Source organism: Rhamphochromis longiceps, linkage group LG8, assembly GCF_057381845.1.
Source record: "Rhamphochromis longiceps isolate RC_006_pf linkage group LG8, R_longiceps_female_GT1.1, whole genome shotgun sequence".
Classification (NCBI taxonomy): domain Eukaryota; kingdom Metazoa; phylum Chordata; class Actinopteri; order Cichliformes; family Cichlidae; genus Rhamphochromis; species Rhamphochromis longiceps.
In genome coordinates this window covers 3,620,063-3,642,467 of record NC_140564.1, presented here as the reverse complement: position 1 = coordinate 3,642,467, position 22,405 = coordinate 3,620,063, and the positions used below count along the sequence as shown (strand labels likewise).

The window sequence follows — 22,405 nt, the reverse complement described above, 5'->3', positions numbered from 1 at the left end:
CTTTATGCTAATAATGAAAACACCTTTTCATGAATGTGTATTATTCATTATCCTGAAACAAATGATTCATAACCAGATCTAATAGCCCTGTTCTTAAACTATATAAATCTATGGGTATATACATGGACTTGGAGCATGTTTGTCCAAACTTCAAAGATTTGGACATACATGCATACATGGGTATGCAGTTATTGTGTTTTGCTCTTCACAGTTTGACTCACCTTGCATACCCTCTGCAGTGTGTCCAGTTTTCTTGTGATAGATGACATGCACTCACAAAAGCTGGACTGGAAAAGGATGCAGAAAACTCTACTGTTGAAATTTGGGATCAAGGTGAGCTGGTAGAGAAATCTTTAATGCAGAAGAAGCAGAAAGAGCATAGCATTAGGGGTAGTTTTTCGTGATCGATTTATCGATTTAAATTGATTCTGGCTTGAATAACGTGATATCGATTCATTAAAATCCTGAATCAATTTTTAAATATAAATTTATTTTGCCCGAAACAGCAAAATCTCAGGTTAAACCTTGCAAAATTTCTACAACCACCAAACAGCTAAAACAGTATATAAGAGCAGGTACACAGATTCTGCACAAAGAGGTAAACACAAAACACGGACCCGAAGCATCCGAATCAGACAGCATGTACACGGACACGCCGTTGGGGCTGAAAGCCGACAGCTCACTGATTTTGAAGCGTCGGCGGGCGCTTTGTGTTTACGTCCTTTTTGTGCTAGATTCTGAAGCTGCAGGTTTTATCTCTCTCCAAACAATATTGACTTAACCAGCAGCCAAAGACAATCCAAACTACGCTTCACATTTCGCTTCACATAAACATCGTCACGAATTTCCTCTTACTTTTGCTGCTTTGCTTCCACCACGATAAAATCACAGGAATTTCCCATTTAAAAATCTCTGTTTTTTGCATTATCCGCTTACTTATTATCCACCAGCCGCTGTTTTTTTTTAACTTACTTCCGACAAGAAAGCCTCAATTCTGCTGTTCAATACTGAACAAATGTAAACAAATTATGCAAAATTGCAAAATGCTTAGCTGTGTCTCTAATCAAACCTCTGTAACTTTGCTCTGCTTCACTTCGTTTTTGACTGCACAATATTTTTAAGGTCATCTGCTATAAAAACCCAGACCAGGAAAGTCGCCTTCATGTTTTTCTGTGTTTTATCCTCAGTTACTTTGACACAAAGGCCTCTGCTGTGATGCTCACACCTTTGATAAAGTCTCACAAGTGTCAGCTTTCTTTTTATAGATATAAAAATATCGCTATGTACTGATAAGTGATCAGAATTATAATATTTCTGACTGTCTGAGGCAAAATTTCCCCGATTCAAATCAAATCGAACCGAATCGTGGATCGAATCGATTCGGGACCTTGTGAATCGGAATTGAATCGATTCTAGAAATCAGCGATGATACCCAGGCCTACATAGCATTTACAGTACCTATATAATTACTTGTAAACTTGGTACAACCCTGCCCTTATATACTAACAAGTGAGAATATTTAATATTTACTGTAATTTGTCTAAGAATCTTGTGTTTGAGATGCGTATCAGTGTTTTAGTTTTGCAGGTAAAGCAGAGGATTCAGTGCTGAACTTTGGAAGTCTTGTGTATCCTGCCCCGTTTCAGATTATCTGGCTGGCATTTAAGGATTCAGCAAATAATAACAATAATATCTATCAATTCAATTCAATTCCACACATTCTCTTTCACTTATCCTTAACCGGGTTGCGGGGGGGCTGGAGCCTATCAGAGCTGTCACAGAGCGAGAGGTGGGGTGCAGGTCATCAGTTTATCACAGGGATAACACATAGAGACAGACAATCACTCACATTCACACCTATGGGCAATTTAGAATCACCAGTTCGCCAGTCCAGATTAATATATTACTCCTAACTACAGTTTTTAAAACTCTGCAACTTCCATTCTAACCAACATGGCATTGTCCCTGAGAGGCAAGGGACAGGACCCAAACAGGATCACAATAAAGATAAAGGCGAGAACTTTGCTAGACCCGCCCCAGCCCAGTTACCAGCCGTCAGCTACATAGAAAAGGATCCTGGTGTTATTTGTCTCTCAGAAACAGTTCATAACTTCCCTCCAACTTATTCATGTCACCTAAAAGGTAAACCTGTTTCTAGTGATGTGACGTTCTGTATCGAGGCTTCGAAGCTTGTGTCGAGTAATTGAGGGGGCGTTTCCGCGATGCGCGTATCGAGGCTTGCTTCATTTATGGGAGGAGCTGAAAATGATGACGTGCGAAGCCTCGCTGCCCGGCTGTACCACGTGACTGGTTCATGAAGTGGTTCGAACTTTGCCGCGAGCTATGACAGCGATATAAACCCTCAGACTTCATTCAAAATGTGGGTGTTTGATGGAGAGTTGCGGTTAGTGAGAGTTTGGAGACAGTTTGGAGGTTTATGAGAGTGAGGAGAGAAAGTCAGGAGAGAATGGAGCCAGCTAAGAAGAGAAGGATGTCCTCCCCTGTGTGGGAACATTGTGATTTTATTCCTCCCAACAAGGTATGTAAATTTCTACAGAAGATGTATTTTCATAATACTGATGCTGCAATAAAACTTATGTTAAGCTGTCTCTACTTTTGTACAAGGTGAAGTGTTTGCTATGTGCCAGGGAGCTGGGATATAACAACAACACCTCATCCATGCTTAGGCACTACAGAGCTATGCATGAGAATAAGGGGAACACCGATTGTGGAGCAAGACCAGGTGAGCCATCAAATGCCATGATAATATAGCATGCAGTAATGTTACTAAATGATATAACAATATTATACAACTGTTATAAGTTACGTGTGTGATATTTATATTTGTGCTTTGTCTTTATTGTCTTTCCTCAGGAGAACAATCTCAAATAGATGAAGACCTGGTTACCATGGTGATTGAGGACTCCCAGCCATTTAGCATTGTGGAGGACAAAGGATTCAAAAGATTTGTTAAATCATTAAATCTTAGCTATGTTCTCCCCACTAAAGGTTATAAAAGCAGTGAAAATTTAGTTTTTACAGAATAAAATGTGAACAGGCAGGACTGTGTAGCTGTCCATACCTCAATGTTACAAAAGCACAACCACTGTCCACACATTACCTCACAGTAAATGATCGTTTCCATTTTAAGCATTTCCAAATGATCATTTTCCATACTGCCAGTATAAATATACACAGTATACTGCATCACTGCAATATAGATGCTTTACACACTCCTTTTGTTGTTGACATTTACAGGCTGTGTGCAAAAGGCCACACTCTTCAAATTCATGCCAATTAATATTTTTACGTCCAGTAGGTGTCCTACTAGAGTAAATGAAGCTTCAAGAAGCTTTGCGCTGGGATGAACCAATTGGATGAAAAGCGTCAGTGCTTCATGAAGCTTCATCTGCCCATCACTACCTGTTTCTCCATCACCTGTTCAGCTCTGATGATTCAGTAACCAAACCGACATTATGACCAGCAGCTTTACAGCTGTGGCTCCAGCAAACATCAGCTGATACTAGAAACTAATATTAAATAAATTCTAACAACAGCTGATCAAGCTTAAACATGCTGCTGTTGTTTAGCGCGACATCTGGCGCAAAGTGGGCGATAAACAAACAAGAGAGAAAAGCCGATCAACTGACCTTTGATCAGTTTCATTATTAAAGTAGCAACAGGAGAGGGAGAGAATGAGAGGAGAAGAAGAGGCCGCTGTGCAGCAGAATAACTCCACCTCTGTGTCTTTTTCCATCCTAGCTGAAGTCCGGGACAAACTGCGTCCCTTCTCAGCTCAACACGAAACGCGTAATAATTTCTCTGAATGCGGGACGATTCTGTCTTTTTACAGGACGGTAGGCAACTCTACTAACTAACCTTATGAATAAAATAACGTTCACTATCAGTAACACCGTAGCACCCACCCAGCTGTATAGAAACTGCTAGCAATAACATATAACATGCTAGCTAGTACGCAGTACGAGTTATTGTAACTGACTGTAAAAAGTCAGCACAACGAAAATAAACTCCACCTAAACTTGGTTTATATCTGACCCAGATAGACTGCAGGTCAGAACTTCTTACCTGAAGTTCAGTTCACCTGACAGTCAGACCGACGGCTGCCTCCCCTCTCCCTGATCCACCTGCCGGCCTCCACCACTTGCTAATGTTACTGAATCTGTGGAAGCTCCGCGATGCCACCACCAAACAACTGAGTTATTTTTACACACCGGCCAGCATCTGGCCAATCCACCACCTTTCACTGTTTATACCGGTAAATGCCCGGTATGCCCGATGGCTAGTCCAGCTATGGTTGTGCCATCAGTTAACCCTGCCTAGGGTTGCCGACCCCTGATTTAAGTAAACTGATAACAAATTCAAGTTCAACACTTGTAATCAGCGCTAGATGTTTTTAACCTAATCGTGAAGTAATGGTTGAATACTCGTCACCATTCAAACTTTCCAAACTCTTTTGGGACTCTCTGTTAGGATGCCTGGGTCGTTGACCCAGGGTTTTTGAGTTTATTATATTATTTATAATTTCTAGTCTTTGGGTTTTTGTTAGAGTTCTGTCTTATGGTTTGTCTCTGTGTAATCCTTAGTTGCTGTCTCCCCTGTCCACTATATCCCCGTGTCCAGTCAGTGTCTGTGTCTGCCCTGGTCCCACATCTCTGTTCCCTCTGTTCCCCAGTGCGTGTGAGTCTGTGTCTTTAGTTCAGTCTGTGTCATGTTTCCTGTTTTATTTTGAAGGTCCTTGTCTGATGTTAATGTATCTGGTTTCGCTTCCCCTTGTCTGGTTAGGCCTGATTTGCCCAGCTGTGTTTCCCTCCTGTTGTCCATTCCCTGATTGCTCCCTCTGTGTATTTAAGCCCTGTGTTTCAGTTTGTCATTGTCGTGATCTACTCTTATCTACCCTCATGTATGCTGTGTGTTTTGTTTGTTAATGTTTGTTACTTTGAGTTCACGTCTGTCTCCGGAGTCTGCACTTTGGGTCCTTTTCCTGCCTGCACACAGCCGTCACATAACACTCTCAGAATGGAGCACTATACACAAAAATGACCTTAATTCCCAATCAGTTAAAAATATGTTTTTTTTGCTAAATCCCATGAATTAATGTTTAAAGCACTTCAATCAGTGTTCAGTATCTGATTTAAAATCAACTGTGGGAGTATACATGGTAAATGGACTGGTTTTTATGTAGCGCTTTTCTACTGTATCTGAGTACTCAAAGCGCTTTTACACAACTTGCCATATTCACCCATTCACACAAGCACTTTTTTATGTGCTTTCTATGTAACATTCACACACACTCACAGTGGATTAATCGGAGAGTAACTTAGTTAGTATCTTGCCAAAGGATATTTGGCATACAGACTGGAGCAGATAGGATTTGAACCACCAACCTTGCCATTAGTAGATGACCTGCTCTGATGAAAAAAAGTCTGCCTTCACCATAATTCTTCCTGAGTCAGTGAGATTGTAACTCATGAAATAAACCTTCTCATTATCGTGGAAGTGTTAGAGTAATCACTCACTGTTCTGGTTTGTCCAGGGGCTTGGCATTCTCTTTGTCTTTAGTGGACTTTATGTGCTTTTCGATCTTGTCCAATTCTTCCTGTTGTGCTCTCTGTGGGAGAGACACAAGAGATCTGGCTCCATGTCTTCTATAATTTATATAGAAAATAAAACTAAGGCAACATCTGAGCAGATCTAAAACAAACAAAAAAGGATGTATGACTAGAGTCTAGACTCTTTTGAAAAAAAGTTTGATACTCAGTGAACTCTTCTGGCATAATAATAATAAAATGTGAATGACATGCATGAAGGCACTCAGTTTAAACTTATACACCCTGTTTTAACTCATAGACATCTTTTCTGCTGACTGTTGAACTGGTAGCAGGAAATACACATCTGCAGTCTTTTTCTATTTGTTTGGTTAGTTTTAAGCACAGACACACATAAATATCAGGTTAACATTATTTGGGGTATATATGTAATATCAATCGATTTGACATACCAAATAAACATTTTTTTCACAGCTTATCTGTTGGATGTTAACAGTTATTTTAGAGCCTGTCCATCCACTTTGACTTACATCTGACTCTGCATCACCTCACTACCGCTCTCGTTTTATCATGACTGGGACATCTAGTAACATTAATGATTATGATCGGAACAAAAGTAGAATAATAAACTGCCCTTCAATGGGATTAGATTATCTGAAAGATTTGACAAGCAGTAATGTAAATATAACATTAAGGTGTGTCCCAGAACAGTGAACTACCTGGTGTATTTGACAATATGTTGGAAAAATCTGTCCCAAATACACAGTCTTCCTTGACAGGTAGTGTTCATCATTGCAGACCTGGTCTGGTTTAATTGCTGCATTACTAGACAAGAAATCAACATTCAGCCTTTTGTAGACATTGGACCAATAAGGATTTAAGGGCCTCAGATCTCTAGAAGCAAACAATAAAAACTGAGTGTGAAGCTCACATTTTCATACAGGGCCTGCAGGGTCTCCAGGTCAACTACAGTGTTGTCCAAGTTCAGGATGGCTAGGAGACAAAGAGCAATTGGTTACTGATCACCAGTGTTGGGGAGTAACGGAATACATGTACCGCCTTTACGTATTTAAAATACAAAATATGAGTTACTGTATTCCGTTACAGTTACCGTTTTAAAAGGTGGTATTCAGAATACAGTTACTTTGTTGAAATGAATGGATTACACGGTGGTATTTTCCTGTTTCATAAGACTATGAACTCCATATTTTTGAATTTCCACGCCGGTGGAAACCCAAACAAAACACGCATTAAGAGGCTCTAATGACTGTGTCTCAATCTCGCAGCCCATGTCACCTCTACTTGTGGCTCGCATAATGATGTGAAGAAATATTTTTAAAAATTCATCCATCCATCCATCCATCCATTCGCTTATCCTTTTCAGGGTCGCGGGGGGCGCTGGAGCCTATCCCAGCTGTCATAGGGCGAAAGGCGGGGTACACCCTGGACAGGTCGCCAGTCTGTCGCAGGGCCAACACACAGGGAGAGACAACCATTCACACTCACTCGCACATTCACACCTAGTGGCAATTTGGATTATCCAATTAACCTATCCCCACAAGCTGCATGTCTTTGGACGGTGGGAGGAAGCCGGAGTACCCGGAGGGAACCCACGCAAACACGGGGAGAACATGCAAACTCCACACAGAAAGACCCCGGCCTGATGGTGGAATTGACCTCAGGACCTTCTTGCTGTGCGGCAACAGTGCTAACCACCGTGCCACCGTGCTGCTATCTTTAAAAATTATTCACAAAAATTATTTAATATGAAGGCAATAGGCAGAGTGTTACAGGCATAGCCCTAAAGGATGTAGCCTCATGGGTAGTGTAGTCCATGCTGCAGGGAGAATGGCCTGCCATACCCGTTATGTGTCTGTGAGCGTGAGGGAGGGAGAAAAAGGAGAGTCAAAAAGTACGAGTTGTCACCGAGCAGAAACGGGAGATGGAAGCATGTATATATATATATATATACATACATACATACACAAAGTTGACCCAGACAACAAAGTAAAGCTAGTTTTCAGCTATGAGCCTGACATGGAGGTCCCTTTACTACAGTTTGGAGCCGCGGACCTGTTTTATATACGCGTGGAAGAGTTTTCTATACGAGATCGCTGCAAAAAGTGCAGCCTTACCTAATGTCCACCTACTGTTGCTCATTTTATATTAAGATTTAAAAATCTAGTCGGTATTGGTATGGCGAGTAACCTTCAGTAATAGTAATAAATCACACAGCAATAGTACATTCATGTAATTGTAAAAAGCATGATAATATATTAAGAAATCCAAAGTATTCAGAATATGTTACTCTCATTGAGTAACTTAACAGAATATGTTACAAAATACATTTTGGGGCATGTATTCTGTAATCTGTAGTGGAATACATTTTAAAAGTAACCTTCCCAACACTGCTGATCACTCCATTCAAAACTTGACAAGTTGAGGAAAAAACTCAAACTCCCAAGAACTTAAATAATGCCCAGGAAATTTTTAAACAACTAATTATTAACTAAAGATGTATTTCCTGCATTTTCAAAATTCACATTTACAAATGTGGCCATTTCACTATTAAACATATTTACTTAGGGATCAATAAAGTATGCTGATTCTGATTATCATTATTGTGCATGAAATAAATTAACAAATGGCATGAACATTTTTACTACCAAGTACAAGTTTTAGAGAAGCTTGCACCTTTGTGTGACTGTTTTCTGAGAGAGAAAAGTAAAGTAGGCTCTTTTTACCTTACAATATAAAGTGCCTTGAAGCAACTGTTGTTGTGAAATGAACTGAATTAAACCAGATGCTTCTGAACTCATTTGAAAAACCACCTGCTGTATTTGACATAGATTGCCATGTTTGAAAAAAAAAAAACAACAAAAAACTAGCAACTAAATTGAAGCACGTTGAGCCTAAGAAGCAAAAAGGCTAAAAGAAAACTGTTCCTGCTACCTGATGCCTGGAAAGGTTATCTGGAAAATCATTTAAAACCTGCATACCACACTAAAAAAATTTTCTAGATTGTTTTCTAAATCTAAATTGTTATAGGAATTAGACAGTAAATGAACCCAATATACAATGGCTAATTGCATTATTTGAATTAACACTGCCCAATCAACTGTGGAACTCACCATGGTGGATATCTTTCATGTCAAGGTGCAGAGATGACATGAGGATTCCTACAGCCTGAGAACGCTTATTGTTTAGGAGCTTAACAACCTAAAACAAAAATAAAACAGGAAAATCAGACAGGTTAGATGCTTTCATAGGAAGTGGAGTGTAACGTAATGTACTATATCTATACTATATAATCTAAGAATAAATTGAAAGAATTATTAAAAGCTCCAGAAGAGAAGGCGTTTGGAAAGGGAGGGGGATGAGTGTGTATGAGTGTGTATGAGTGTATGTGTATGCATGTGTGTGTCCTGAGTTTAGGTGAGAGAGTGTCCTTCGCCCTGCCAGGCTAAGTAAACAGTCTTCCAGCCAACCCAGGTGGCCTTGCATAGGGGAGGAACAGTCTAAACACCGTCTGTTCTCAGGGTGACAATTTGTTTTGTTTGCCTTGAGACCACAGCTGGCGCCGATATACAGGGTGGGCCATTGCTATGGATACACCGTAATAAAATGGGAATGGTAGGTGATATTAAAGTCCTGTTTGTGGCACATTAGTATATGTGAGGGGGCAAACTCCTCAAGATGGGTGGTGACCATGGTGGCCATTTAGAAGTCAGCCATCTTGGATACAACTTTTGTTTCGTCAATAGGAAGAGGGCCATGTGACACATCAAACTTATTGGTAATGTCACAAGAAAAACAATGGTGTGCTTGGTTTCAACGTAACTTTATTCTTTCATGACTTATTTACAAGTTTCTGACCACTTATAAAATGTGTTCAATGTGCTGCCCATTGTGTTGGATTGTCAATGCAACCCTCTTCTCCCACTCTTCACACACTGATAGCAACACCGCAGGAGAAATGCCAGCACAGGCATCCAGTATCCGTAGTTTCAGGTGCTGCACATCTCGTATCTTCACACCATAGACAATTGCCTTCAGATGACCCCAAAGATAAAAGTCTAAGGGGGTCAGATCGGGAGACCTTAGGGGCCATTCAACTGGCCCACGACGACCAATCCACTTTCCAGGAAACTGTTCATCTAGGAATGCTCGGACCTGGCACCCATAATGTGGTGGTGCACCATCTTGCTGGAAAAACTCAGGGAACGTGCCAGCTTCAGTGCATAAAGAGGGAAACACATCATCATGTAGCAATTTCAAATATCCAGTGGCCTTGAGGTTCCCATTGATGAAGAAGAATGGACCCACTATCGTTGTACCCCATAAACAGTTTTGGAGGGATCCATTTAATGTGGGTTAGTGTCAGACCAATAGCGGTGGTTTTGGTTGTTAACGTCACCATTCACATAAAAGTTTGCCTTATCACTGAACAAAATCTTCTGCCTGAACTGAGGGTCCTGTTCCAATTTTTGTTTTGCCATTCTGCAAATTCTGTGCGCCGATCTGGGTCATCCTCGTTGAGATGCTGCAGTAGCTGGAGTTTGTAAGGGTGCCATTTGTGAGTAGCTAATATCCGCCGAAGGGATGTTCGACTAATGCCACTCTCCAGTGACATGCGGTGAGTGCTACGCTGTGGGCTCTTGCTGAATGAAGCTAGGACAGCCACTGATGTTTCTTCATTAGTGACAGTTTTCTTGCGTCCACATTTTGGCAAATCCAACACTGAACCAGTTTCACGAAACTTAGCAAGCAGTTTGCTAACTGTAGCATGGGAGATGGGTGGTCTCGTAGGGTTACTGCGTTCACCAGATATCAACACAATTTCGATCCGCTCCTCACGTGTTAACCTCTTCGACATGTCAATGGCTGTGAACAAAGAGAAACTTGTAAATAACTCATGAAAGAATAAAGTTACGTTGAAACCAAGCACATCATTGTTTTTCTTGTGACATTACCAATAAGTCTGATGTGTCACATGACCCTCTTCCTATTGAAAAAACAAAAGTTGTATCCAAGATGGCCAACTTCTAAATGGCCACCATGGTCACCACCCATCTTGAGGAGTTTGCCCCCTCACATATACTAATGTGCAACAAACAGGACTTTAATATTACCAACCATTCCCATGTTATTACGGTGTATCCATATAAATGGCCCACCCTGTAGTAGCCACATGAAATGATGGTGGTATTCCTTTATTGCGAACAACTGCATGTCAATTTCACAGTCGATCAAGCAGTCCGACACTGGTCTCTCAATCTCCCGTTGGAGAGCCGTGAGCTTCTCCGAGATGTTATCCATTTTTTGCTCAGAGATCTTAGTCTGAGTGCTCACGCTAGCCTCAAGCTTCTCCAAGATCTTATCCGGGCTGCGTTTAATGAGCCCATTTTGAGAAGTCATGACTCGTCCGATCGCTTCAGTCACAGCGGGCAGCCTTGTGGGCTTTTAAACAGCCCATTCCGCTTTCTTTAATCTTCGATAAGCCAGGGCCAAGCCAGCTCCAATCAGCAAGAACCCTGTTATCATGATTCCGAAAAGGTAGATGTCTTCAATGTCCTCGATTGACAGTCCCGCCAGGCACACGTCCCTCCAGTTATGCCACCGGCCCATCGTGTATCAGGCAGGGGACGTCCCTCCAGGACACTCAGGCTCACCCGAGCCCCGGCTTCTCGTTGAGAAGAGTGTGTCAATTGCATTCAGGGACCAGTTGATCAAATCCATAATTCCTCTTTTAGGTTTTAGAGAACAGACTGTGAGAGTGTTTCAGGGCAACAGTAGAAAAGTAGGTGAGGCTAGACAAGGACACGAGAAGCCGGGAAAGGGAGAGGAGGAGAAAAGTGCGACCGCCTTCATCGAGAGACAGAGAAAGAGGGACTTCTGGATGTCAGCCACTTCCTCTATCTGCAGCTCGGACGTCACCCAGACAAGGTCTGCATCAGGTGTTGAGGAACCAGGACATACTGATGAAAAGTGGAACAAGACAGCATAAGTGGGCAAGAGATGAAAATAGTGTACTGTTGGAATATCATCATGACTCCCACCCGAGGTTGGGTACCAAGCCCCAAGTGCAATGGAATAAGGATCAATGAGTGCAAGAAGAACTGACCTGAAAGATAAGATCCCTACCCTGCTGGGATAATAAGCTGGCCAAAGGAGGAGATAGAATCCACTGACATTAAGACAAAGAAGCTCCTGACCATGCTTGGAGGGTTTCACCCCAAGTCCAGCACCCTGAGGCTGTATGTTAAGTAGAAGGAAGGAGGCTGGGGACTAGTGAGGGTCAGCACCACGGTCCAGGATGAAACAAAGAACACGAGTACATCAGGAAGATGGCCACAACCAACCACGTGCTCAGTGAATACCTTAGGCAGCAGAAACCCAAGAAAGAAGATGAGCAAGAGGAGGAACCATCAATGAAGGACAGGCCCCTGCATGGTATGTACCACCGGCAGTCGCTGACATCCAGAACCAGTGGCTGGACTGAAAGAAAGCACAGAGGCACTAACCATGGCAGCACAGGAACAAGCTCTAAGTAAAAGATCCATAAAGGCTGGGGTCCATCACACCAGGCAAGATACCAGGTGCAGGCTGTGGAAATAAGCCCCTGAGAGAATCCAGCAGATAACAACAGCAGGGGACAGTAGAATGTCATAACCAAGTGACTGGCACAAATTACACATGGCCACACTGAATATGGCCTGCAAGTACTAAGGTCAAAATGGGACACGGGACAAAATCACCAAGCTAAGAAACTGTGAGTGTGTGTGTGTCTAAAAACGATGTGCCGGGAGTCTGCTGTTCTCGCCGGCTCTAGTGACCCTTGACCTCCCAGCTAGCTATCGAGCTGGTGGGTAACAGACGTCTCCGAAAACGTTGGAGCACTTTTGCAAATATGTGATGTCTTGATAAACCAAACAGATATTTGAAGTTTGCACAGCTACATTCTCACCTGAAAATATGTTAAAGTTTATTTTGTGACCCAGAAACAGTAATAAGAGTAATATTAAAACTAAGTAGCTGCCACCATTGTTGGAAACTGGACTTGGCCAGGCTGCACTATGAATTCTGGGATAGGTTGGGCCACGAAGGATACACCCGACCCATCCTTCAAATCCAGGGAAAGGAAGGATGCATTTGTCGGCCACATTTGGAGCAACCTTCTAATTAGGACTGCCTTCGTTGCCTGGCTGTGACATAATCAGCCTTCAAATGTGGCCTCCGAAGGATGCAACCTAGGTTTTGGGACATAGCTGTTGTTTCAGAGTTTTACGTTAAGTGGTTAGGTTTGTTTACATTTGGCTTCCAGATGCTGCACAGATTCAGAATTTTTTTACCACCACTCAACACCACTGATCGGCACAATAGAATCTAGACTTTACTTTTGTATATTCTGTTCACTCTGTCAGCTGTTTAATGACTGCTGCTGATTTATGAAACATGCCCACATTATTCTGTGATAGTAACAGTTTAACGTGGGCAGCTGCCTGCTTAATATAATGTAACATTGCTGCAATATTCTCCACAAAACAAGCAAATATACTTTGTTTCCTTAGCTCACAGCTTCTGGACATTGTGTTTAACCTCAGATCGACTTATCTGAATAAAAATTGACAAATGGAAATGCCTTAAAAGGAGTTAAGTGTTAAGTCAGAATTTTTGTACTGTGTACCCTGCCTCCATCTGACAGCAGCACCCTGTTCCGCTTTAAGTGGAATTTATGGTCGGGCAGAGAGAGCATGTTTGCTCTCTGCTCCACTCCAGGGCCTGCCCATTTACCAGCAGTGAGCTCTGTTGTCAGACAGAGGCAGTGTACACGGTATGTTTTTCAGCTAATGACTGTGTGAAAGATAATATAGATATAAACATTTTCTACACTCATTGGTTGCAACCATTGTCCGTGAGCCAACCGCAAAGGGCAACAAAGTTATAACATCCAAAGAGCTGAAGTGAAAACAAGTGTTTAAAAAAAGAAAAGTGTGCACTCCAGCCAAGGTCTGTGCTTTTCATGATTTTTTTTTTTGAGCTTTCCCTGTTCCCAGTGAACTCTGCTATTGCTCCCCTTTCTATTCTGGCCCACTTGTCAACCAATCAAATTTTGGCTGTCGCATACATCATCCGATTCCAACTGTGGTTACTTTTTAGAAATAAAAGACAAAATTAGATTTTAGTACTTTAAAATAGTATTTTGTTAATACTGATACTTCAATATCTTGATGCTGAAATCTTAGTTGGGCCAACAGTGTAGTGACAACAAGAGCTGTGGACTATAATGTACATTAGGGGTTAAAGTGAGCCAAATATTGGATCTGGTGCATTTATGTTACATTATATCAAGGATAGCAGACATTAGTTTAAATTCAAGGTGATAATGCTGATCAGATTCAGTCACTTTGTTCTACCTTTTATAGTAGCTGATGGGGTGGAAATCAGCCATATAGCTCTCTGTTTAAAACCTAATGAATTCACTAGGCAACACAGGTCATTAAATCCCCTTACAAATATGTGACCTAACAGGATTTCTAAGATGTACAAATTGTAGAACACAGTGTAAACTATGAAGTGATAAGATAGTTTCAAATTTAGTGAAATACAATGTTTTTGTTGTTTTTTTAAAGATGCGTTTCAAAAACACTATAATATGGCTTAAGTGAGTTATTGCATGTTTCTGGATTATGTACGTTTAGATTCATCTGAAGACGAGGGAGCACGTTTTTCAGCTCAGAGGATTTAAAATGTAATTAAACACAACACCTGTTTAGCCTTGGATTTGGTTATGGTGTCAGACAGTGGCTGCTTCTTCTCCTTCACGGCTGTTTTCGAGAACAATTCCACAAACTCTTGAAAGTCTACGTTGGGCTCCTCAATTGTTTCCCACACAAGTGAAGATGACATGTCCCTGAGAAACACAAAACAGCACCACTTATTATGTCAATGAAGCACTTTGTTTGATGTGTTTTGAACAGTGAAATATAAAGCAAGAACACTGTTGTGAGCATTTTGATCATGAAATAGTGAGTCATGATCCGGGAATACAGAAGTTGTGCTTGATCACAGGCTTGGTCATGTAGTAACAGGGTTGTCACAATAACTTTGTTGATAGCATATGTGCAGTTGAAAATTAACTCTTTATACTATGTCAATATAGCGCATAGCTTTGGTCTTTTCATGAGTTGGCAATTAAAACACCATCATCATCATATTGTTGAGATAATGATGTCTAAGAATGTCTTTACCAGAATAAAAAAAAACCCCAAAACATAATGATAATGTATCATAATGATTTTTTCATCATTATAACACAGTTAGGCCCATAAGTATTTGGACAATTGACCATTTCTTTGTAATTCTGCCTGGGTATAGCAATCAACATGTATTAATGTCACAAAACATATGGACCTAAATGTACATGTTACTTTCTTTACTTCTTGGTGTGGAGCTGGATCCTGGTCCAATAGAGAGGCTTCATGGGTCTTGGTGGCTCTAACAAGGCCTTTCTGGGTGGTTTCTCTTGTGTCAGACCCAGAGAATATAAGCCCAGTGGCAGTGGAGGAGGCAGGGAGCCAAGAGCTCCTGGAAGAGCTGGGGGAACACAGATGTTTCCTGGTGGAGGTGGAGGAGGCGGAGGAGGAGGCACACAAGCTTGAGGTGGAGGTGGGCCTTTAACTCCTGGTAATGGAGGAGGAGGAGGAGGGGGAGGCACACAGGCTTCAGTTGGAGGTGGGCCTTTAACTCCTGGTAATGGAGGAGGAGGAGGGGGAGGAGGTGGAACCATGCCACGAGTAAGGGGTGGGACTAGGGCAGGAGGAGGAGGTGGGGGTGCAGCAAGACCATGAGGGAGAGGTGGAGGTAAGGGAGGAGGTGGGGGTGGAGCCAGACAACCAGGGAGAGGTGGAGGAACTCCTAAACCTGGTGGAAGAGGGGGTGGAGGAGGTGGAGGAGGTGGGACTATTTCTGGTAATGGTGGAGGAGGAGGTGCTACAGTCTGCCCTGAATAAGGAGGGCAGACTCCACTTTCACTTCCCCCTAGAAGTGGGGGTGGAGGAGCAGGAGGCTGTAGCTGACACGAACACAGGTACCCATCATGACTGGGGGGAGGCTCCAGGAATCTGTCGACTCTGTCTGGCTCACTACAAGGCACTTTGAACTTTGAACTGTCATCCATTGGTGATGTCTGCACAGACTTTGCCTCCAAGCCTCCAACAGAGAAGGCCTCAGTCTGAAGATGAGCATCGCACACACCCCTTAGTAGGTCCTCTTCTCCTCCACATTCCCTGTCTGTGGTGGAGGTGGTGACTTTCATACTGTCCTTGTCCACCAGAGGGGGCAGTCGCTCCAGCTCAGCAATCTTAGTCCTGAGATCTTCTATGGTTTGTTCCAGTTGCTGGATGACATTAACATGTTTTTCCTTCAGTTTTATTGAAGGAAAAACACATTCTTCCTGTAGAAAATGCAAAACCATAAATTATTCCAGAATTTAAAAAAAAAAAAAATCATTAGTAAAACTAAAATTAGTATGGATTTTCTTTCATATTTATTACATATAAAGTGAAATAGTTAATGACTTTTTTATTGTAATTTTTATTTAATTGTTGTTCATAGGCTTAAAATGGGGGTGACTGTAGCTCAGGAGGTAGAGCATGTCATTTATTGATCAAAAGGTTGGTGGTTCGATCACTGGCTGCCAAATATCCTTGGGCAAGGTACTAACCCCAGTTGCTCTCCGATGCATTCATCAGAGACTGAATGTGTATGAATGTTAGGTAAAAACATTGAAGAAAGTTAATGTGGCATGTTGTATAAAGTGCTTTGAGTGCTCCCGAAGAGTAGAAAACATGAATAAGTCCATTTACCTATTTTAAATCTGGCATATAGTGTATGAAAATCCAACATTTCAAATTATTAAAATAATTCCTACAGGCAATCAAAAAAGTATTTACTGTACGATGCAAAGTTTTTGTTTTATAAGCCACCATCAAAATTAAAACAAGAAAAGGTTTAAATGTTTAACTTATATGTAATGCATATAGAGGTTATTAAAGTTTACCTTTAGTATAACATTTTTTTAACACTTAAACAACTTATTACATAGTAAGATATAGGGGAAGTCAGGAATCGAACCACCAACCTTCCAATCAGTAGATGACCTGAGCTATAGCCACCCCAAGTGGACATGACTTTGATTTTTACTGCACTAAAGAACGAGAGATGGTAAAGTTGAAAGGGCATCCAGGACAGAAACAGCAGCTACACAGAGAGCATTTTAACAGTAAGCTGGCCAGAGGGCAAGTTAATGCCAAGCTTCTTTTTTTAAACAAGGTTTTAGTGAAATATCTTTGTGAGAGCATCAAAGACATTATTCTAATATGCATTTCATTTTGGATATGTGTATATAAGCCCCAGATATTTGGATAACCTGGGCATATTTTTGCCGTCTGGTATTTGAAATTTTTTTCTCTTCATGAAGTTAAGTTTGTTATTGTGTGGGCTTCACTGCATATTTTTTGCCCCATTAATATCCCATTATTATCACCTCCATTTCCTCTGACAAGTACATTTTCAAAATGTACTTTGAAGTACTTGATGTACTTGTCAATTAAATTTAATTCCATAGCGTTTTTCCATTCTTCATGTCTTGTGAAAAAACGTTCTTAATTATGAAAAAACAGAAGTCTGCGTTGCTGAATTTGAACTCTTTTAACTGTTCAAATGATTTAATGCTTTTATTGTTATGAAACTGGTATAATGTATTGTTTGAACATGGTTATCGAACCCCATTTAGTTAATTATGTCTTAGTCAATCACTTATTAACATGATCAAGTAAACCATGATTAACTAAACAGGGTTTAGATAATTTATGTCTCTCACACTGCACCACATTTAAAAAAACGTACAATCCAAATCTCTTTGCATGTGTTTCGTTGTACATATACAATGACAATAAAGGGTGATTCTATTCTATTCTATTCTATTCTATTCTATATGTGACAGTATATGCATTACATTATGACACTGTAAAACATTTACTTTTACGTACTTTGTGATGATCTTAATTGCGTGTTATTTTTTATATTATGACCATAGTAATGGCATTGATGTTTTTAAGCTCAAATTTGTAATGCTCTCTAAATTCTCTTAGAGCTGTTCTTGCATTACTTATAAACCAAAACTAATTTTGGATCATGTTGGAGTTGGAAAATCAAACAGCGTAGCCTTTAGTTCTTAATTTGAAAGAAAGAAAGAAAAGTGACTGACCTCTTTGTTTACATGTTGCTGCCTCAAACCCATGATATCTGCATGGAGCTCTGGACAAACAAACACACATAGGTCAGTGCAATACACAACAGTGGCAACCTAAGAACAAATGTGTCCAAATATCTATGGATCTAATTATATCTGTTTGAGTCAATCAGCTGCATGTTATTTATTTTTGTACAATAGTGATATAATACCAGTATTTTGTTTGTTTGTTAACTGCTTTTATTAGTTTTTATTTATATGTGCATTTTGGAGCATTTTCATTTAATCAGTTTGTCTTTCATTCAGTTTAGTTAAATTCTAATATTTTATTAGTCTGTTAATTGCCGCTAAGTACAAAGCAGTATCTGTTTCTGTGAATACAATTTGACAACGACGTTTGTTAGCGTTAAAACCTAAAAGTTTGAAAATGCAGTAAATCAAGAAACTTGTGCAGGACAACCAGAATACACCTGACAGCAACTCTGAATCCTTTTTTAATCATTGGATTTCATATTCTACAAGCATGTTTTGAGTTTTCAAACATTACAAACATTTTTCAGAATGACATTGCCTGAGCTCTTTTCCTGGCGTAACTCTTCAAGTTTCACCAAAGCAGGTCATCTGCCTCCATTTCTCGCCATCTCTAGTATTCTGTTTTGTTACACAAATCCTTCACATTTTCTTCATATCTTTTTTCACTATATCCATGAATCTTCTCTGTGATCTTTCTCTTTTCCTTCTGCTTGACAGCTCCATTTTTATACATATGCATTTATGCATCCTTTATCTAGTATATTCAGTACTCCTCTTCTGCACATGTCCAACCCATCTCAGCCTTGCCTCTCTAACTTTGTCTTCAAAGCACTAAACTTGGTCCCTCTCATTCACACACATGCAGTCTGTCTTGCTTCTAGTGATTCTCATTCCTCTTCTCTCCAGAGCATTTTCCCACCTCTCCACGCTCTCTTACACCTGCTCTCAAATCTCACTACAGATCACAAGTAAGTAAAGTTTATTTTTATTAAGTGTTTTTCCGTATACAGGCAATCACAAAACGCTGTACACAAAGGCTAAAATAACCAAAATGTTTGGCACCAAAATACACAATATAGACAATACAAAAGTTTAAGATTAAAAAATTGTCAATCAACAGAAGGCTTGTTTAAACAGATTTTTTTTGACTGCTCTTTAAAAGATTCCACAGAGTCAACCAAACGTAGCTGTGGTGGTAGACTGTTCCACAGCCTCCACACACTGATGATCCCCTTTTGTCTTCAGTCATGTTCGGGGAACAAACTCTGTGAGCAGAGACAACAAGCAGCTTGGCCATAAATGGGGCTTGGCCATTTAGTGATCTGTATGTTCAAACAAGGATTTGAAAACACATTCTAAAATCTATTGAGAGCCAATGTAAAGAATATAAAATAGAAATAATGTGAGCACTCTTGCTAGAAGGTGTAAGCAGTCTGGCCGCTGCATTTTGTATAGCTTGGAGGCGAGAAAGAGATGATTTGTCCAAATAAACAGGGCGTTACCATAATTTAAACACAACACAAATGCATGAATAATTTTTTTCCAGTTCAGCTGAGGAGACCATTTTTCACAGTTTAGAAATTTTTCTTAAATAAAAGAAACAGGAACGAGACAGAGATTTGACATGTGAGTCAAGGCCCTGAGAAGAATCTAATATTACTCCAAGATCTCGAATGTTTGGCTTAGCAGAAGGACAGAAAGAAGCAAGAACCTGACTGGTTTTAGAATGTAGTTCAAGAGGAGCTGTGATCATGGTCTCAGTCTTGCTTGTGTTTAAAACAAGGTAACTGCTAGAAAGCCCAGTAGAAACCTGAGTTAAGCACTGGACTAGGTTGGAAAACCTATCCAGCTGATGAGGCTTAAAGGAGACACGCAGCTGAATGCCATCGGCATAGAAATTATAAGAAATGTCACTAAAAGATTGAATAAAGCCAGCTAAAGGAAGCATGTAGAAAGAAAATAATGATGGACCCAAAACTGAACCCTGTGGAACCCCGCAGGTTAAGGGGGCAATGTCAGAGGAGAAGCTGTCAGTCCTAGCAGAAAAGGTCCTGTCTGATAAGAAGGAAAAAAAAACAGTCTAAGGCACAGCCAGTTATACCCGCCAAAATCTTCAGCCTGTTAAGTAGCTGATCGATGGTATCGAAGGCTGAGATTCCCTGCATCAGAAGCCATTAATAGATCATTATAGACCCTTAAGAGAGCAGTCTCAGTGGAGTGCTGCTTTTGAAAGTCAGACTGAAAAGGGTAAGCAGTCTGTAATCTGCATAGTAAGGACCTGAACTGATTTTCTGCAATTTATTCTAGTAATTTGCTTATAAATGGTCATTTTAAATAGGCCGATAATAGTAGAGCTGGGATCTAGATTCTGTTTTTTCAATAGAGGAGTTACCTCGGCATGTTTAATATGTCTAAGGAGCATCATGAGGATTTCATTTTACCTACAGTATTACTGTAATTAAGTCATTGAGTCTGATTGGAGAAAAAGAAGTAAATGACCCAGACACCAAGGGCCATCTTCATAAGGGAAGGCACTTAAGGAGAATTTGGATCTCGAGTCCATCACCTTATTTACAAAGTGATTGAGAAACGTGTCTTGATGCATTCTCAGTCATCCAGGTAAGTAAATCTCCAAAAGTTGATCCTGTTCATCTGGACGTTTCTCCCACTGAAAACGCTACGTCCAGATGAACAGAATCAACTTTTGGAGACTGAGAAAAGTATCATCAGAAAGTAACACAGCATGCTGAGATGGAGGAGAAACAATACTATTAATAGTCTCAAATAGTACTTGGATTATTCTTATGATGATTTATACGTTTATTGAAATAAGAGGATCTAGCCTCTTTCACTGACTCATTATATAAGTGAAGAAGTTCTTTGAAGTGTTCACGATGAATAATCAGACCAGTGGACCAGTGAATAAACACAGTGGACCAGACGGTCTGCTTTTCGGCAGGAACGTCAAAGACCACAAGTTTGATCATTTAACCAAGGTGTGCAGGAACTAACAGAGCAATGCCTAGTTTTGAAAGGAGCAACCTGACTGAGAATGACTAGTTATTGGTCAGTAAAAGAGTTAAGAAGGAGCTTGACATTGTCAGAAGAAGTTTTACAATTAAAAAGGGAAGAAAACTTAGAAATCATAGCGTCATCAATAAAGTGCCTGCGCTCAACAAAACCTTGGGGAAGAGACTCAAATGTCCAACCTCACATACTTTTCTGCCACTCTTGGCTTACATCATATTCTTACATCATAATCATCTTCTGAGTAATAGCTTTTGTGAAGCAAAAAGCCAGAAATGAATAAACACGAAGAAAGTGTAAAATGTTTATATGCATTTTTATATAAGCGAGATGACAAGATTGGTATCTTTCACATGTTTGTGTGTTAGCCTACCAAATCATAAAGATTGTAAAACAATCAAAAGTGTAAAGCTTACTTCGCAAAAAGTAAGAGTAAGAGTTTTTAAAAATTGTAATATACAGAATTCAATCCAGCTGTAACAAAAGGGTTAGTTTGTTTCAGTGTTTGGTATAACCTTATGGTAATAATGTGTTTTTGTTTGTTTATATAGAGCCAGGACCACAGAATAAACACTGTATCAGTTTTAGGGCATGCACAAACCACCAACAAGAACTACAGATTAGACTACAGAGCAGTGCTATTCTTACCTGATTGTGCAGATTGAAGTCCATTCCTGTTATCTCCACCTGGTTTGGCTTGAGGCCAAGGGCCTTTAATCTGAATTGGTTGTTTCCCCTCACAGAGATCCAAAGAGTGTGGTGGCTGGTTGACAGCTGCCCATGTGTAAAGCTGGTCGTGCTAAGTAAACATATTTTTTTTAAAAAACAGTTACAGTTGCACTTATCCTCATTTCACAAATAAATCTCCACATTTGGAAATGTCAATCATAAATACTCGTTTTTAGAGAGCTGTGCAACTCCAGTCTTGTGTACAAAGTCCAGTCAAACAGCAGTCACAGTTACAGCTTAGAAATCACAAAATTTGTTTTCCTTTTCTTGTTCATGAGTTGATCCTGTGTGGAACACTTAGTACCTTTGTGCATTATGCTTTCTGTTTATTCTTAAAACATGTTTGCTTGTTCATATTAAAGCCAGTATTACTGGTGACCCTAATTGTAAGGACAACAACAAGTCCAGCTTAACTAACTCATCATTTGCTATATAGTATGCTTAGTACAGACAGTACAGTTTTCTTAAAAATCACAAATTTTACACGCTCTTCAGTACCATTTCATTAAAAGTAACGTTTTGCAGCTGTTTTCATTGAGTTTGACCATTTCTATGCCAGAAGTCAGTGCAGCTGGATGAACTTTGTCTCTGTTTTTAATCAGCGAAAATCACTGAGCACAGACGATTCAAACAAGAGGCTGTTCTTCATTTCTTTCGCATTCCCTTTGATACAGTTAAAAAATATTCAGGTTGAATAAACAACAGTGGCACAGTCTCTATGCTATTCATCAAATATGCAGGTGCATCAGGTTGCCTTTGTACTTGTTAATGTTGTTGGCATCAGCTACACAAT

General features: G+C 40.3%; 1 protein-coding gene and 1 long non-coding RNA gene across 8 annotated transcripts in view; one reads left to right on the top strand and one right to left on the bottom strand.

Moving 5' to 3' along the window:
• LOC146662912 (formin-2-like) overlaps positions 1-22,405 on the bottom strand; it is a 74,736-nt gene that overhangs the window by 44,602 nt on the left and 7,729 nt on the right. For 4 of the 5 annotated variants that reach the window (XM_085415487.1, XM_085415485.1, XM_085415484.1 and 1 more), the window contains exons 4-11: positions 21,532-21,682; positions 17,839-17,888; positions 15,008-16,023; positions 14,337-14,481; positions 8,699-8,786; positions 6,499-6,560; positions 5,538-5,629; positions 222-351 (exon numbers count right to left, since the gene is read on the bottom strand). In XM_085415487.1, the coding sequence (XP_085271613.1) occupies positions 222-351; positions 5,538-5,629; positions 6,499-6,560; positions 8,699-8,786; positions 14,337-14,481; positions 15,008-16,023; positions 17,839-17,888; positions 21,532-21,682 (1,734 nt within the window). Of the gene's footprint in view, positions 1-221; positions 352-5,537; positions 5,667-6,498; positions 6,561-8,698; positions 8,787-14,336; positions 14,482-15,007; positions 16,024-17,838; positions 17,889-21,531; positions 21,683-22,405 lie in introns of those variants that run through there. The other variant, XM_085415488.1, reaches the window with a different exon arrangement.
• Positions 2,151-22,405, top strand: part of LOC146662905 (uncharacterized) — a 413,626-nt gene continuing 393,371 nt past the window's right edge. For 2 of the 3 annotated variants that reach the window (XR_014912958.1, XR_014912959.1), the window contains exons 1-2: positions 2,151-2,539; positions 2,626-2,743. This is a non-coding gene — a long non-coding RNA (uncharacterized LOC146662905). Of the gene's footprint in view, positions 2,540-2,625; positions 2,744-2,874; positions 3,135-22,405 lie in introns of those variants that run through there. The other variant, XR_014912957.1, reaches the window with a different exon arrangement.